We start from the raw sequence: 14,096 nt of genomic DNA on the forward strand, positions 1-14,096 counted from the left end.
GTGCCATGTACTGTGCTAAGTGCTTTGCAATTACTATTTCATTTATTCCTCACAACACTGAACGATAAATGCTATTGTGTCCCCCATTTTACAGATTAGGAAACTGAGGCAAACAGAGGTTAAGTGACTTGCCCAGGGTCACACAGCTGGTAAGCATCTGAAATTAGATTTGAATTTGGGTCTTTCTGACTCCAGAGCTGATGTTTTATTAATGTAACACCTAGTTGCCCTAGCTATGACTATGCCCATGCCCATGCCCATGCCCATACCCATGTCCATGCCCAAAAGAGATCAAAGAAATGTATAAAAATATTTATAGTGCTCTTTTGGTGGTGGCAATAAAACTGGAAACTAAAGGAGTACTCATCAGTTGGGTGATGGCTGAATAAGTCACAGTATATGAATGGGATGGAATATGATTGTGTTATGAGAAATAAGGAAATGGATGATTTAAAAAAGACATGCAAAGACTTATATGAATTGATACAGAACAAAGGTGCCTGAACCAGAAGAACAATTTGTACAATAGCATCAATATTTTAAAAATGAATTTTGAAAACATTTAGGAACTGAAGGATGAAACGAATAGCACCAGGAGAACAATTTATGTAATAACACTCTAAAGATAAATAACTTTCAAAGTTACAAGAACAGTAATCAGTGCAATCACTATCCATGATGCATGATTCATGATGATGAAATATGATACGTAATAGGTTTAAAGAGCAGAATGACACATTTGTTCATTTTTTAACACAGCCAATGAGAAAATTGGTTTCACTTGACTGTGTATTTCTTTCTTTAGAATTTAGAATTTTTATTTTATTTTCCCAAATTACATGTAAAAACAAATTTTAACATCAATTTTTAAAAACATTTTGTTCCAAATTCTCTTCCTCCCTCCCTTCCCACCCCCTTAAGAACTCAAGCAATTCAATATGTTATACATGAGTAGTCATGCAAAACATTTCCACATTAGCCAGGTTGTGAAAGAAAACAGACAAAAACAAAATTTCAGATAAAGGAACTAACAAAAAAAATTATGTTTCAATCTGTGTTCAGATACAATAAATTCTTTCTCTGTAGATGGATTTCATTTTTCATAAGTCCTTCAGAGATGTCTTGGATCATTGTATTGCTGAAAATAACTAAGTCATTCACAGCAGATCATCTTATAATATTGCTGTTATTTTGTATACAGTACATTTCTCTTTGCATCAGCTCATGTAGGTCTTTTCAACTTTTTCTGATAGCATCCTGCTCATCATTTTTTTATAGTAAACTACATTTATATAGTACTTTAGAGAAAGATTTCCTCACAAAAAACATATGAGGTTGATTATTACAATAACAGTAATAGATAACATTTATATCGTACCTTATATCTGACTAAGAATTTTCTTCACAATAGCTCAGCAAAGTATCATATGTTTTTATCATGATCATCAATAAATCATCACCAATCAATCTTCATCTTCATCCAATCCTCATCCATCAATCACCATCATCATCTTACATTGCTCTTGCCTCTGCTTCAAAATTTTTTTCAGTTACTATTACTATGTTTCCCTCCATCCTATTCCCTCCCCATGATATTTACTCTATTTTCTATCTTCTTTCGCCCCTTCCCCCCTTATCCCCTTCCCCTCCTACTTTCCTGCAGGGTTAGATAGATTACTCTACCCAATTGAGTGTGCATGTTATTCCCTCTTTGAGCCAATTCTGATGAGAGTAAGGTTCACTCACTCCCCCATACTCTCCCCCATCTTCCCCTCCACTCCAAAAGCTTTTTCTTGCTTCTTTTATGTGAGATACTTTACCCCATTCCACCTCTCCCTTTCCCTTTTTCCCAGTGTATTCCTTTTTCACCCCTTAATTTTATTTTTTGAAGATATCATTCCTTCATATTCAACTCACACCTGTGCCCTCTGTCTATACTCCATCTGCCTGTCCTAATAATGAGAAAGTTCTTATGAGTTACAAGTATTATATTCTCATGAAGCAATGTAAACAGTTTAACCTTTTGATATCCCTTATGATTTCTTTTTTCTGTTTACCTATTTATGCTTCTCTAGAGTCTTATATTTGAAAGTCAAATTTTCTATTCAGCTCAGGTCTTTTCATCACAAATGCCTGAAAGACCTCTCTTTCATTGAATTCTAATCTTCCCCCCAAAAGATTATACTCAGTTTTGTTGGTTAGGTGATTCTTGGTTGTAAACCCAATTCCTTTGCTCTCCAGAATATCATATTCCATGCCCTCCTTTCCTTTAATGTAGAAGCTGCTAGATCATGTGTTATCCTTACTGTGGCTCCAAAGTATTTGCATTGCTTCTTTCTGGCTGCTTGCAATATTTTCTCCTTGACCTGGGAGTTCTGGAATTTGACTATAATATTCTTGGAGGTTTTCATTTTGGGATCGCTTTCAGGAGGTGATCAGTGGATTCTTTCAATTTCTATTTTACCTTCTGCTTCTAGAATATCAGGGCAAATTTCCCTGACAATTTCCTGGAAGATGATGTCTGAGCTCTTTTTTTTTATTATGGCTTTCAGGTAGCCCAATAATTTTCAAATTATTTCTCCTGGATCTATTTTCCAGGTCAACTGTTTTACCAAGGAGATATTTAACATTACCCTCTATTTTTTCATTCTTTGGTTTTGCTTGATTGTGTCTTGATTTCTCATAAAGTCATTAGCTTCCATTTGCTCAATCCTAATTCTTTTTCTTTTTTTTGGTGAGGCAATTGGGGTTAAGTGACTTGCCCAGGGTCACACAGCTAGTTAGTGTCAAGTGTCTGAGGCCATATTTGAAGTAAGGTACTCCTGAATCCAGGGCTGGTGCTTTATCCACTGTGCCACCTAGCTGCCCCATAATCCTAATTCTTAAGCAATTATTTTCTTCACAGAGTTTTTGTATCTCCTTTTCCATTTGGCTTTTCAAGCTATTGACTTTTTTCATGACCCTCCTGCACCACGCTCATTTCTCTTTCCATTTTTCCTCTAGCTCTCTTACCTTATCTTCAAAGTCCTTTTTGAGTGCTTCCATGGCCTGAGACCAATTCATATTATTCTTGAAAGCTTTGGATGTAGGAGCTTTGACTTTGTTATCTTCTTCTGAGGGTGTATTTTGATCTTCCTTGTCACCAAAGAAATTTTCTAGGGTCCACATTTTTTTTTCTGTCTGTTCATTTTGCTAGCCTATTTCTTGACTTTTAACTCCTTCTTAAAGTGGGGCACTGCTTTCAGGGCACACTGTCTCAAGCTTCAGGGGGTCCCAGTTGTTATGATTTAAGGAGAGGCACATTCTATACTCCCCTGGCCTATGCTCTGGTCTGTAAGTAACCACAGGCCTGCTTGCTCTTTAACCCAGAACAGAATTCTGTTTCACTGTGATTGTAAACTTGGGCATGCCTGCACCCTCCTCTACCTGGGCTGCCACTCAGTACTGCTTCCTGGTTCCAAGCATGGGCAACACAACAGAGTACCACCTCAGAGCCAGCAGAGATCCCTGCAATCTCCCTCTGGCCAACCACTTGACCCCCTTCACCGGACCATGAGCTGAGTTCCAGAAGTAGCCACTGCATCAGTTGATTCCAAGGCTCTGGAAGCCTGATTCTCTGGGGCTGGGGCTGAGTCTGCATGGTGTGGCCCGGATCTGAACTCCATTCTCACATGAGTACAAAAGACCTTTCTAGTCAACCTTCTAAGCCATCTTTGGCTGGAAAATGATCTCACCCCATCCTTTTGTGGGTTGTGCTGCTCCAGTAATTGTCTTATGGCATTATTTTAAGGGATTTGGGGGAGAACGCCGAGGAGTCACTGCCTTTCCTTCACCATCTTCAACTATGTGTATTTTTAAAAATAATAATTTGTTTTTCTTTTTTCCTTTTTCAATCAGATGAAGAAAGGGAGGGAGGGAAAAGTAGATTTCTGTTCACTAAAAAAAAAATCCTTTGAAATGGGAAAGTACAGGTGTGGAATGTTGCATACACTTTCAGATGAGATAATTATTGCTTGTTTTTCTTTTCTTTTTTTTTTGTGAGGCAACTTGGGTTAAGTGACTTGTCCAGAGTCACACAGCTAGTAAGTGTTATTTGAACTCAGGTACTCCTGACTCCAGGGCCAGTGCTCTATCCACTGCACCACCTAGTTGCCCCTGTTTGTTTTTCTTAACCGTTCATTGTGTTAAAAGAGTTTTCATGGGGTGAGTATAATCTGGAAATGTTTGCAATGTAAAAACAAAAACTGATATCAAAACTTAAAAAAAGAAGACATCTGTTATATCTCCCCTTAGCCAAAAATGACAATATTTTCATAAAACAGCAGTAATAAAGGATGAGAGACAAACAACTTAAATATGGAAGAGGTAGCTACAAAATATAAATGATCTAGAGGAAATCCTTGAGTATAAGAGAATAGAATAATATGGACAAGATTTTCAAAGAAGAATTGTATGGGCTGCTGCGATACCTCCTAGTGGAGGAAGCGCCTACACTGATGAGATCTCATGAAGCTATTGAGTTACTAGAATATTTTGATAGGCTTAAGTCAGAGTTAATGTGTTTAAATGTTCCTAAACTGGGCCCATCTGTCCAACTCTAGTTGGTACACCCGCCTCTAAAACAGACGATTCATCTGGCATAGTGGATAGACTGCAAAGCGTGGAGTCAGGAAGACCTGAATTCAAACTTAATCTCAAACACTTACTAGCTGAGTGACTCCTGGGCAAGTCACATCATTGCTTCCTGACTCAATTTTCCACCTTTGAAAAATGGGGATAATGTTGGCACCTGCTCCTAACTTATTATGTGGATAATAAAATGAGATAATGCTTATAAAGTGCTTTTGCAAAACCCAAATTTCTATATAAATATTAGCTATTATTATTATTAGTGATTACACTGGGTTTTGGAGAAAATAAAAAATGTGTATTGACTTTCAGAAGAAAGAAGGGTACTTGCATTGATATGGAATAGGAACAATGAGCTGTGTATATGGTACACTTATCAGACCAGCATGCCTATTGGAGAGAAATCATGTTTAGTAACAATACAAAATTAGAGGGCAGCTAGGTGGAACAATAGAAAAAGCACCGGCCCTAGATTCAGGAGGAACTGAGTTCAAATCCAGCCTTGGACACTTTACACTTACTAGTTGTGTGACCCTGGGCAAGTCACTTAACCTTCATTGCCCTGACCAAAAAACAATAACAACAACAACAATAATAATGAAGAAGGGGGCAGTTAGATGGTGCAGTGGTTAAAGCACTGGCCCTGGATTCAGGAGTACCTGAGTTCAAATATGGTCTCAGACACTTGATACTTACGAGCTGTGTGACCCTGGGCAAGTCACTTAACCCCTATTGCCCCACCAAAAAAAAATAATGAAGAAGAATGTAACGATTGGAATGACGCCACCTGCTGGAGACTTACTGTAGAAGAGTTCCACCCATGAAGTGAAGGTCTTTGAGGGCAAGACCAGGAGTCTTTTCTTTGGCATCAGGAAGTGACGTTGGCTAGTGGGAGGAAGAAGGAAGAGACTGGCGCTCGGTCTCGGGCTCTTTCCTGAGGACGCTGGTGGAGAAGGGAGCTAGAAATGCGCTCTCCCTTTAATAGACAGAGGAATCTAGGCCTTTCTTCTCTCTTTACCAAATTCTTATTCTCCTTAATAAATGCTTAAAAGTCTAACTCTTGCTAAAGCTTATAATTTATTGGCGACCACTCATTGGATATTTTAGACAGTTTAGCTAGAATTTTAGCCCTTAACAAGAAGAAGAAATTAGTTTGGATAGATGAAAGAAAGTATTAAAAGCTATCTTTAGTTATGTCAATAGGTTTGGGAAGGACAGCTAGAGTACTGGGCCTGAAGTCAAGAAGACCTGAATTCAAATTCAGTCTCAGACACATACTAGCTGTGTGACCCTGAGTAAGTTACTTAACTTAGTATCTTTGCTCAGAATGGGTAGCTAGGTAGCACAATGGATAGAGCCGTGGGCTGGGAATTGGAAATACTCATCTTTATGAGTGCTAATCTGGCCTCAGACACTTACTAGCTGTGTGACCCTGAGTAAGTTACTTAACTTAGTATCTTTGCTCAGAATGGGTAGCTAGGTAGCACAATGGATAGAGCCATGGGCTGGGAATTGGAAATACTCATCTTTATGAGAGCTAATCTGGCCTCAGACACTTACTAGCTGTGTGACTCTGGGCAAGTCACACAGCTGTTAACCCTGTTTGTCTCAGTTTCTTCATCTGTAAAATCAAATGGAGAAAGAAATGGAAAGACACTCAAGTATCTTTGCCAGGAAAACCCCAAATGCAGTCCTAAAGAATAGTATGTGACTGAAACGACTGAACAAAAACAATGTTTGGGAAGGAGTTGTGTGTGGGAGAGAATAACAGCAAATGTTATACATGGGGCCACATCTGTCTGAAAGTGGGGAAGATAGTGGGGAAAATTAACCAGAGCCAGTACAGTTTATCCAAAAGCTCACTTGAAGTCAGCTTCTTCAAAGAAAAATATAAACAATTTTTTTTTTAAGCAAGTAAGGGGTTCTTAACCTGGGGTCTGTGAACTTATTTGCTTTTTTTTTTTTAAATAACCACATTTCAATGTAACTGGCTTCTTCAATGATTCTATGTATTTTTCTATCCTGAGAATAGTACTTTATTGGGATTTCAATTTCATGAACTGATTTACCTATGTAATCTTATTTGATCCTCACAGCCACCTTGTGAAGTAAGTACAGTACTCTCACCATTCCCATTTAGCAAGAAGGGAACTAGAGGCGCAGCTAGGTGGTGCAGTGGATAAAGCACTAGCCTTGGATTCAGGAGGACCTGAGTTCAAATCTGACCTCAGACACTTGACACTTACTAGCTGTGTGACCCTGGGCAAGTCACTTAACCCTCATTGCCCCACCAAAAAAAAAAAAAGAGAGAAGGGAACTGTAGGTTTCATTAAAAGTGCCAAAAAAAGTGTAAGAATGCCATAATTATTAACCTAGCCCTCTCTCCTCCCCCTGTGCTGCCTGCTGAAGAAAAGAGGACATCATCAAATGACCAGCTCAGGTAATAGAGGTAGAAGCCACCAGGAAAATGCCATTAGAAACCTGTGAGCCAAATGTCCAAGTAAATACAGTTTCATTGCCTCAACAGATGTGATTTGCTTCAAGTTATGACATTAGAAACCTTTGGGAAAAATGAAATGCAGTATAACAAGATAAAATATAATCGGATTACATGATTTAAAGAGACTATGTCTCAAAGGGGCCTTAAATCAATGTATCATGCCATATGCTGGTTATAATGTGATTTTAAGAATACAATCAAGATATCTTTATGTTTTTTTGTTTTTTTTTTTCAGGCAATGGGGGTTAAGTGACTTGCCCAGGGTCACACAGCTAGTAAGTGTCAAGTGTCTGAGGCCGGATTTGAACTCAAGTACTCCTGAATCCAGGGCCGGTGCTTTAACCACTGCGCCATCTAGCTGCCCCCAAGATATCTTTATGAAGAATAAAAAACTGTGCTTAAGAGGAAAAAATACGTGCACACCATCCTAAGCTTCGGGAATAGTCTTTGAATGTGTGGCTTAGGAATGATCTATAAGGTCCCCAAATGATTGCTCACTCACATAATAAATGGAGGGAGACCCACACCATAACTTTCTTATTTCCCACTAGTTTCTCCCACAGTAAACACAGCCAGAGTCCCTATGAATCATTCCCATTTTAGCTCATTTCCTATCTCTTAGTATGGAGATGTTGTTTCCAAAATGACAGCTTAACTTGGAGCCAAACAGAAATTTCTTATGGTGTCGATGACTCATAGGAAAGACTGTCTCATGGGGTATCAGGAAGAGAAAAAAAAATAGAAAATAAAAACAGTTGGGTTCAAAGTCACATACAAAGAAATAGAGCAAAATATGTGTAATTCTGACAGCTGGACCAAAAAAAGAAGACATTAAAGATGGATGCTTTAGTCAACATGGTGTACAACTGTTCCAGAAATCTGACTCATTGCTTTCAAATGATACACCAACCTAGAAGAACTTTGGTTCAAAATGGATGCCTATGATAAATGTTTATTAAATGCATAAGGCTAGGGAGAGGGAAAGGGATGGCATCTGTGAGTTCATTGCTATGGAGACCTCCCCGTTGTGGAAATTCCCTCTACTAATGTAAACTGACACTCTCTGCAACATATAAACTTGAAGCATTTTGTATAGCACTCAGAAGTTAAATGACTTGTCCATAGGCACTATGTGTCAGAAATAGGACCTGAACTCAAGTCTTCCTCTAGCTGAACCTAGAAGTTGGGAGAACCTGAGTTCAAATCTCACCTCAGATACTTACTAGCTGTGTGACCCTGAGCAAGTCACTTAACCCCAATTGCCTTAAACATCTGGGGCCATCTCCAGTCATTCTGATATGTATCTTGTCACTGGACCCAGATGGCTCTGGAGGAGAGAGTGAGGTTGGTGACCTTGCACAGTCCTCCCTCACTTAAATCCAATTCTCTGCAAGTCATGACATCACCCTGATGTCATGGTCTCTTTGGGAAAAACAACAACAACAACACTATTTGAATTTAATTTAACAAACATCTATTATGTTTATCTATAACCAAATCGCTATCATCAAGGCACTGTGTTAGATGTTAGGGATGTGAAGACAAAGAAGTGAAGAACAGTATCTGCTCTCAAATAGTTTATATTCTATGTCAGATGGGGCTTGTGGATAATTTGGAGAGCATCATTACCCATGAGGCACAATGAATGTTATATAGTGAGATGTTGCCGAGGTCTGGTGAATCTGGTGTGCTGTAGCTTCAACTCATCCAGGAGACCCCAAACTAGGACCTTTCCTAATCTTAGACTTCTAGCCCCACATGGGGAACTGAGAATTGACCCTGCCTCTCAGGTGGCACTGGAAATGTTCCACCTAGCCCCAGGCAACACCATGAGGGCTGCAATTAGATCACTAGCTTTGTAGAACCCATCATTTTTGTCTTTAGCAGGGGATGACTCTTTTTTAAAAAATCATTTATTCATTTATTTATTCATTCATTCGTTTGTTTGTTTATTTATTTAGCGGGGCAATGAGGGTTAAGTTACTTGCCCAGGGTCACAAAGTCAGTAAATGTCAAGTATCTGAGGCCGGATTTGAACTCAGGTACTCCTGACTCCAGGGCCAGTGCTCTATCCACTGTACCACCTAGCTGCCCCCTAGGGGATGACTCTTATTCCATGACTTCATGACCTTGGAGCCTCATAAGGCAGATACATTCAGAGCCCTTTTGTATCAAGAACAAGATTCTCTGACATCAAGTGAGTAGACAGTGTTCACTACTCTCTCCTCTGAGATAATCTCTCCCTCTGGGTTTTGGTGACATTGCTCTCTCTGAATCTTCCTCTTATTTGTCTGACTGCTTCTTCTCAGTGTCCTTTGTTGGGTCATTATCATGTCTGCTCTTATTGTGATTGTGCCTCAAGGCTCTGTCCTGGGCCCTTTCCTCTTCTCTCCCTACATTCTCTTGGTCGCTTCATCAGTTCACATGGCTTTAATTATTGTCTCTATGCTGATGACTCCCAGATCTGAATTTCTGGCCCTAATCCCTTTCCTAAACTCCAGATCTACATAATCAATTGCCCACTGGGCATTAAAAACTGGATCTTGCATAAATATCTTCAATTAAATGTGTCCAAAAAAGAACTAATTTTCTTTCCCTCCAAATGACCCCCTCTTCTGAACTTCCCTACTTCTGTCAAGGATCCCACCATCCTTCCAGTCACCCAGGTTTGAAACTAAGGACTCAGCTCCTTACTCTCACTCAGCTCAAATTGCCATTCAGTTGTCAAATCTTGTCATTTCTTCCCTCAAAACAGCTCTCCCATCTGTCTTCTTCTTGGCCGTCCCATGACCACTGTCTTAGTTGCCCAGACATTGCAGTTGCCTCCTAATTTATCTCCCTCTATCATCTCCCCCCTCTCTCATCCATCCTTCACACAACAGCCAAACTGATTTTTTCTGAAGTGTAAATCTGACTGTGTCTCTTCTGGTTCATTAAATTCCATTGCCTTCCTATCATTGGCAGGGTCAAATATAAACACTTCTATTTAGGACTTAAAGTCCTTCACAACCTGGCCCCAAACGACTTTTTGAACCTTATTTTATTTATATTAGTTTCCTTCATGTACCCTTCCGTCCAACTAAACTGGACTTCTTGATATTTCTAACATGTAGTCCTACGTCTCTCTTTTCTGTACTTTTGCACTGGCAGACCCCCTTGGGCCTGGAATGTACTTTCTCCTTACTGCTATTTCTTATAATCCTTGGTTTCTTTTAAGGTTTAACTTCAACACTGCTTTCCACATCAGGTTTTTCTTGACCCCTTGAGTTGCTTTGCCTTTTAAATCATCTTAATTAAAATTTATTTTTTATGTACTAGAATATGTACGTCTTTATATCACAGAACCCAGCACTATACTTGACACATTGTAGTCGCTCAATATAACATAATGACTGAGTAATTGGAGGTGAAAGAACTAAGGATTCCAGACATGCTATGTGAAGCAGCAATAATGCCATTTTATTTCCTTCTTTTTCCACAGCCTCTGAAAAATAAGTTAATAACTGAATATAATGGAAGACTACAACCTCAGCAGAGCCACAACTGCAGGTGACCCAAAGAGCAATAGGAAGACTAGATGTAGGTGTAAGCAGGTGCAGAATGTCATCTAAAATTATTTGCATGAATAAATTAAAATAAGGCATCATCAAACTCTGGAATAAATGGAAAAGGAGATGAGCCATTTGGCAAGAGCAAGGGACAACAGAGAGATAGCTCAAGTGCTTATCTGGTATCCAAGAAATACTAAAAGAAATTTTTTTAAAAATTTAAAAAACAGAAAAAGGTTGCTATCACATTGGGTGAATCCCATCCCAGTGACTGAGTGTGATAGATTGCCATGGACACTGGTAGAGAACTACTAAAAAAGGTCACGGAAACACTGACATACTCCCAAGATATCATTCTGAGCTACCTTGCCCACAGTCCTGCCTAAGAGTCCCCAATACTGCCCTAGGCTACCAACACTACTCTTGTGCCTGTGACATTTGTCCATACATACCCCATCACCATGCTCCAGGTCCTATGGTATGGCACTAGGTACTTTTCATTGGTTAGGTTATTTTCTAACATAAAGACTTTCTTTCATCCCTCTCAATATGGGTGATAAATGATCGTCCTGTTTAGAAAACCAAAGACTCACAGAATGTCTGGTCTGAAAGAAATCCTGGAGCAGCAGTTCTCAAAGTGGTTTGTGGACCATTAGGAGTCCTCAAGATCTTTATTCTGGGGGGTCAGAGGCCAGAGACCAAAACTATTTTCATAATAACGCTAAGATGTTATTTGCCTATGGAAATACGACTCTCCCTTTTCCAATGACATACTTGTATGAGACTGGATTTTCTTCATATACTTCTACCAAAACAACATATAAGAATGCAGAAGTAGATATGAGAATCCAGGTCTTTTCTATCAAACCAGACAATAAAGACTCTTGCACACTCCTTTTTTTTTTTTTTTTTTGCGGGGCAATGGAGGTTAAGTGACTTGCCTAGGGTCACACAGCTAGTAAGTGTCAAGCGTCTGAGGCCAGATTTGAACTCAGGTCCTTCTGAATCCAGGGCCAATACTCTATCCACTGTGCCACCTAGCTGCCCCCTCATTAAAGACTCTTGCAAAAATATGTAAAACAATGCTACTCTTCTCACTCGATTTTTATTGTTTTGGAAAATATAGTTTTTTTAAATTAAAATGTTATTCATGTCAATGTAACAGGTTTATTGTTTTGAAGAATAAATATTTAAAAATTTTTACCAGTTTTAATTTCTAATATGATAAAAATATTAGTTGTTATAACCCACAAAAACATAAGCTCTTTGGAGTCCTCAATAATTTTTAAGAGTATAAAGGGGTCCTGAGGCGAAAATGTTTGAGAACCACTGCCCTGGAAATTATCTAGTCCAACTCCAACATTTTGTGCAAGTGAGAAAAAATGTTGAAGTGACTGTGACCATTTCAAGGTCACATAGTTAATTGCTGTCAGAGCTGGTATTTAACTTCCATCTTCTGACCTCACTGTCATTGTTCTTTCTAAACATGCATATTTAATTGCTCAGCAACCACACAGTATTCTGCTCTACTGGTGGTGTTTAAATAAGGATAACAGCCTAATTAAAATACATTTCAAACATAAGGTATTTTAAGTCCAATATAGTATTTCTTTTCATATATATATATATATATGTGTGTGTGTGTGTGTGTATGTATATTTCTATACCCACATATATGTCCCTACTATATAATAATTATTATTGAACATAAAACAAATTTGCAGAACCATATGGCCCCTTTGTAACAGCTACATTTATGTTTCCAAGTAAGTTATTTGCTAAAATGCATCCCCAAATCTTATGTCCCAGAAGGAAATTTCACTCTTTTCTTACTACAGAAAGTCATAGTTCCTTCATCTCGTGGGAAGTCATGTCATTGGAGGATGGTATTGTTTTCCATAATAACATTAACATGTGAAGCTTGTTACCTGTTAAAAAATGCCAGGACAGTCTCATAGATTGGAATTGACTGAAGTCTGAGGTTTAGTTGGAGGTAGACCCAGTATAGTGTTGTTTTTAGCAGATCAAACTCACTGAAAGTAAACAGCCTGAGAGAGAGAGAGAGAGAGAGAGAGAGAGAGAATTTAGTTAGAAAAGCAGATCCTTACTAATTTATCCATACTTTTAACAGAATGTTGAAAACTGTTTCAGGGGAGAGCATCACTTAGTCATAGGATTTCAAACCAGAAGAGACCTTAGAAATCATTGTACACCTTCAACTGTCTTCCTTACCACCCTCCACATTGTCCTCCCCACCGCGCCCTCCCACTTTATAGATAAGGAAAGAGAGGTTCAGGTGGTTAAATTTAGTAGAATGTAGGTTCCTTGAAGACAATGTTTGGCTTTTTGTTCTTTGTCTTTGAATCCATAATGCCTAACTCAGTACCTGGAACTTAATACATTCTTGTTGAAATAAGCTGAATTGAGTGATTTGCCCAAGGCCATACAGATTATAATAAGAGATCTGGGGATTATTTTTTTCTTTCTTACCACACAGTGATCCCTACATATTTCTGCAAATGCAAGCTAGGGGATGGGGGTGGGGGTAGGGATGGGGATATGGAAGAAAACTTAATGGTGGAAAAAGCCTCATTTGAAAGTCTCACATAATTAAAATTATCATTATAGTGTTATATTTATTATATTAAAGTATTATCTTTACACATCATAGTGTATTATTAATTTAATATGTAATAGATATTGTTATAGCATATAACTCTATTATAGTATTATTTTATTATTATGGTGCTAAAATAGAAGATTTGATTTTAGCTCCTACCTAAGAAATATGGAATTAGTCTTGGTGTTTCAATAAAAATATAAGAATTGTCAAATTGGTCAGACCCATGGACCATCTGGCCTAGTGTTTGCACTAATGGAGATGCTATATAGGATGATGATATATGAGAGAAGGTGGCTACACTCCATCACCACAAGCTCAAAGAGCAAATGTTCAAGCCCAACACCCCCCCCCCCCCGCCCCAACCCCAACACAAGCTTCTTTAACCTACTGTGACTCTATAACACATGGATTTAAACTTAATTGTTTTTTAATTGATTCACATTTCCCAGCTGTGGCTGATGAGTATTCTTGTTTCTGTTTTGTCCTACACATGCCCATATATTCACTGCTCTGTTAACACTTCTTTCATCTGCCACTTTTGATGGCAATGGTGGATGAAAAGCCTGTGAAAAAATAAATCCGTTTTCAGAAAGGACAGTGGAAATATTACCACCATCTTATGCTATTTTTGGCAAGTGCAGAACTGGCTTTTGCTGGGTATCTGGTTTTCATGTCATCTGCTGGTGCCTCTGGATTTGACCTTGGTAAGAAAAAGCCATGTAATGTTAAGGCAGGAAGAGGAAAATTCCTGCAGAGCTCAGTGATGTGCTATCCCACAGGAGAGGAATTTTTAAGA

At 38.6% G+C, this 14,096-nt stretch overlaps 1 protein-coding gene across 1 annotated transcript in view; it reads right to left on the bottom strand.

Annotated features, from left to right (window-relative positions):
• Positions 1–14,096, bottom strand: part of BTBD16 (BTB domain containing 16) — a 106,587-nt gene that overhangs the window by 45,252 nt on the left and 47,239 nt on the right. Inside the window, exon 9 of the mRNA XM_043988322.1 lies at positions 12,606–12,725. Within this exon, the coding sequence (XP_043844257.1) occupies positions 12,606–12,725 (120 nt within the window). The remainder of the gene's footprint in view (positions 1–12,605; positions 12,726–14,096) is intronic.

This window comes from Dromiciops gliroides, chromosome 2, assembly GCF_019393635.1.
Source record: "Dromiciops gliroides isolate mDroGli1 chromosome 2, mDroGli1.pri, whole genome shotgun sequence".
NCBI classification, from domain to species: domain Eukaryota; kingdom Metazoa; phylum Chordata; class Mammalia; order Microbiotheria; family Microbiotheriidae; genus Dromiciops; species Dromiciops gliroides.